The 4,350-nt window shown below is 42.7% G+C and overlaps 1 protein-coding gene across 1 annotated transcript; it reads right to left on the bottom strand.

The window, feature by feature from the left end:
* Window positions 1-1,396: 1,396 nt before the first annotated feature.
* Window positions 1,397-3,981, bottom strand: LOC147446608 (peroxidase A2-like). Its single transcript, XM_086525807.1, has 4 exons — window positions 3,665-3,981; window positions 2,857-3,048; window positions 2,376-2,541; window positions 1,397-2,011 (listed from the first exon to the last, which is right to left on the bottom strand). Exons 1-4 carry the CDS (start codon window positions 3,884-3,886, stop codon window positions 1,602-1,604), a joined length of 990 nt encoding a protein of 329 aa, XP_086381933.1. The 5' UTR covers window positions 3,887-3,981; the 3' UTR covers window positions 1,397-1,601.
* Between the last annotated feature and the right edge of the window lie 369 nt (window positions 3,982-4,350).

Below are 4,350 nucleotides of genomic sequence, written 5' to 3'. Positions count from 1 at the left end.
AGCCCCATATAAACACATAATAAAAAGGGCTTAAATAATACAACCTTTTCAAAGTATTCTATTCTGGGTCATCCAAACAAAAGCTTCGACAAGTCTTAGAACATTGAGTATTGAGTTGCAACTGCAACATTATCGTCTATATGTGGACAGAATGGTGCAAGGGGCACTTTGATGTAGTCCAAATCCACATATGGGAAAAGAAAGTGGTTTTTTACATAATCTGCACTAGGACATAACACATTTGATTCAGGGCACAATTAGAAGTGACATTCTGTTTGACCTACCGAAGTAATCACAAACTATTGCTTGCTACATATTAATCCCTTTCTTTCCCTTTCTTTTGACCAACAAAGATGCACACACATTGTAATGTTTCACAAGTGCAGTTGCATGATGGTGGTGTCCAATGGGAAGCACCGGTCAGCATAGGAATTCCAAGCACATAGTACAGACTCCTTCAAAATGCCGATAGTCTTGCTGTGGCAAGCACACAGAGGCATCTTGTATGCACCCCCATTGGACCATCTTGCAACTGGACCATGACATCTTTTGTTACATTATTGCTGCAGCCCATGAGTGACTCTAGGACCTTGGTGATTTTTCAATGGGCTTTCAATTAGGGTGGGCTCATGTCTGCCATTGTAAGTGGCTTAAAGATTGTGTGGGGCCTCAATAAGGCAAAGTGCAGTGCTCATTCATCCCCCATAGATCCCTCCTGCCCCATGCCCGTGAAAGGTTTAGTGGAGGGAAGCCCTTAATTTTGATGCAACCTTGTGAGGCACACGTCAATGCAGCGCCTACCAAAGGGCAAGACCTCCTCCTCCATAGCTGCTCCCAAAAACCTCTATGGATGAAATGCCAGAGGCTCATCTTGTTTCCCCGAATTTATTCCAATCGCCCATGTTACATTCTCTCCTCAAAAATCCCCCAGCGCTACCTTACAGCCCTCATCCTCCTCTCCCACCCGTGCAGGTCCAGCCACACTAAGTTGGGATGAAGTCCGCAACAATATTGGGGACACCCAAACGATGCGTGACAATCGTCGATGAGAGCAACAATGTTGCCGGCGCTGCTGAAAGAGCTTGACAAAATTCTGGCTGATATCATCGGTGCCCACTGGTTTTGGTGCCGGAGAGAGACAAACACTGGAGTCTTTTTTTTTTTTTTTGCAGTTGACTAGTATTACAGGATTGTGTCCACTCACCCACACCCACATGTCTCAAGGGTTGAACCATAGTGGGTGAGCTTCAGCCTTAAAGCCCCTCACCTTAACCACTATGCCAACACCCCTTGACACAAACACACAAGTCTTAATAAACAAGTTCACAAACTGGCTTCAGAAATAAAGGGCCGACTCACCCAAAATGAAGCATGGGACTAAACAATCACACTATCATAACAATAAAAAATATAACTGTTTATTGTAGATTCAACAATGGTTGGCATCAAGGAAAGCCTTTAGGGTTTAGAAAATGCTTTCTGCCTAGTGTGAACCTAAGACTCAAAAAAAACTTTGAGCAAAACAAGATTGTGTGAACTTGAAGATATGCCCCCTCCACAAGCTTGAAGACAATCCGCTTGTGTTTGTGTCCGGAGTTGATTTAGTTCCTTACTCTGCAATTCCGTCGTATTTCACCCTTGGAACCAGTGAGGGGACTTATGTTTCCCATTTTGATCATCGCCAGTGGAAACTTGTCAAAAAAGGCTGTCTGATCATTTGCCAGCGACTCCACAAGAGAAGTGGTGGGACTTCCAATGGTCGACTGAAGAACTTGGTCTGAATTCAGAAGAGCTGCTCTCTGCACGAGACCCTCAAAGTAGCTCGTGTCAAACAAGAAGGGGCTCTTGTCGAGAGAGTGTGTGTTGTTATCTGCTCCAAATGGAGGGCACCCTTTTTTCATTTCCAGAAGTGCAGGGAAACTTAAGTTCGGATCAGGCTTGTGAGTGCCTGACTGGTTGTACAGCCTTTGCTTGAAGTTGGTACAACGTGCAAAGCCAATGGTGTGAGCTCCTAAAAAGAACAAGGGGCATACCAATGTCAGAATTGATTTTTGATGGGAATTTTACACGTTTTTGGGTTTTTTCGCCTGATTTTTATATGTATAAATGTGAGCTGCCCTTCAAAAAACACATTAAATTATCCAAAAGTATGTGAAATTTTTGAAGTTTGAAGGGTAAGGGTGCTGTTGGAAATCAACCCTGCATACAATAATTCTAAAAGAAAGCAACAATCATCCAAACATTTCAATCACTAAGCAGCTGTGCTGTTGGAATGTCGCTGGTACATGCCAACACGCGCATATTTGGCCACAGAACAAGCCATGAAATTTAAAGCTAACTTTTGGATAAATATAGAAGAGAGGATGTAAAAGTACCTGATAAAACCACCAAATCTTCAGAAGAAAGTCCTTGTGCTTGAAACATAGAGACGAGAGTAGTGAGGTTGGAAGCAGGGTTGGGAATGCTGCTATTGGCTAAACTGAGGCTCCCCTTTCTCGCATCCTTCCGCCCCAAAAACACATCCCAATAAGGGCCATTTGTCTATTGGGCACAATCACAATTCAATGAGAGAAAGTCCCTTGTCAATTGCAGAATTTTAGCAGCATGAAGTGCGAAAGAAGAAAATTCCCTTAAGTATACAAAATGCAGTTGTCTTGCAAAGCATATGCTTGATAGTGAATTCATTAGGACACAAGGGCTGCATATGTGATGCATAATAGAGCTTTGAAAGAACATCAAAATCATCTCTGTGTATGTATGTACACACCTGTGTCCGCAATGGCCAGGGAGGGATGCAATGTGTGCACAAAAATTCATATTAGGTATGTGAATTATTCAGTGTAGGAGACGGTTTACCAACACAACAGCGTCACGGGAAGCAAGGGCAAGAATGTCGGCGCAGGAGACAACACCAGGGCAGAAAGCTTCTACGCTGCTCTTGATGAAGTCGATGACGTAGAAGGCTCTGGCAGAGTTCTTGTTGGGCACAGCTCCCTTCTCACCTTGAAAGCCTGGTTCATCGTCCAGCAAAATGGACCCATCGCAGCCCTGCCATTGGCCATACGCTCTCTCTCTCTCTCTCTCTCTCTCTCTCTCTCTGCCTCTGCATCTGCCGCTCAGAGGAAGCTCCCGCAATGCACAGACAAATTACAAACTAAACCACAGCCAAATTTTCAAAGTGGGGCTTTGCTAAATTGCTAGTGATAATAGAGTTTCCCTTATGGGAAGTTATTAGGTGTACTAAAAAGCACCCTTGAGTACTAAAAAACACCCTTGCTTGTGAAATACTAGAGCTATCACACTGTTGGCAAAGTGTAGTGCCGCGACGTTGGAATATCACAAGCAAGAGTTACGAAAGGCCCCCCTAAAAAGCTTTACAATCTTCCATCCCCATTCCAATCAAAGAGCAAAATTAGAGAGCTTCGAGCTTTGAGCTTCGGCGGACTTCACAAATATAAGAGTACATGCATTTTAATTTTCCAACAATCGTTGGCAATTTTGGGCCATACCTGTGACTCACCCTAAGTCATCAACATGGAGAGATAATTGCCTAAAGGCATTATTATAGTTGCCCACAAAATTCCATCCTTGCTAGTGATGGACAAGGTGGGCTCAAATCATGAATCTACTTAGAGCTTTTAATGAATTTCAATCTCTCATTTACCTGCACAAAGCAATCATGGAAAAATAACCGCAAAATGGATGCAGCATCTCGAGGTCTTGCTTGAACCGCCTCACGCATCACATTATACACTATTTTCTCCAACTCTGGGCAACTTTCAGCATAGAAGCCCTTTCTCAATGAATTGGGTTGAGCCAAATATTGTGGTAGAGTCAGCTTTGCACCCATCACTAGAACTATACCAAGTATCACTTGTAGCCGCATCGTGAGATTCTTGCAAAATTATGGTGAGAAGAAATGAATATGCAACACTTGGTTCTCTGAGTGAGTCTTAGAGGATCTTCTTGGCTTGGTAAGAATTGGCTAAGATGGTTGTTATTTATACCTATTCTTGACAATGTTTGGTGGATAGTTAGAAGTCCCTAGCATAGACATTACAAACAAAGGAGTAAAAGTACACAATTTAGCCTACTACGATGGTAATACATTAATGTCAATAAATGTCAATGGGTCTTACATCAATCATAACTATGGGTCGTTAAAAGTCTCTCTCTCTCTCACTCACACACACACACACACACACACACACACACACACACACACACTCAAATATAAAGTTTCATCCATGTATCAAACAATCTAATGTGGTTTGGATTTGTACCAAATATAACAGCCCATTGGTTGCACCTAATGCAAACCAAGTATGATAGATGCTTCTTCATTTTTAT

The sequence above is a fragment of the Adiantum capillus-veneris genome, chromosome 12 (assembly GCF_014529385.1).
Source record: "Adiantum capillus-veneris isolate H3 chromosome 12, ASM1452938v2, whole genome shotgun sequence".
Lineage (NCBI taxonomy): Eukaryota > Viridiplantae > Streptophyta > Polypodiopsida > Polypodiales > Pteridaceae > Adiantum > Adiantum capillus-veneris.
Note: the sequence above shows the minus strand (reverse complement) of the source record. Positions and strands in the feature narration are given on the sequence as shown.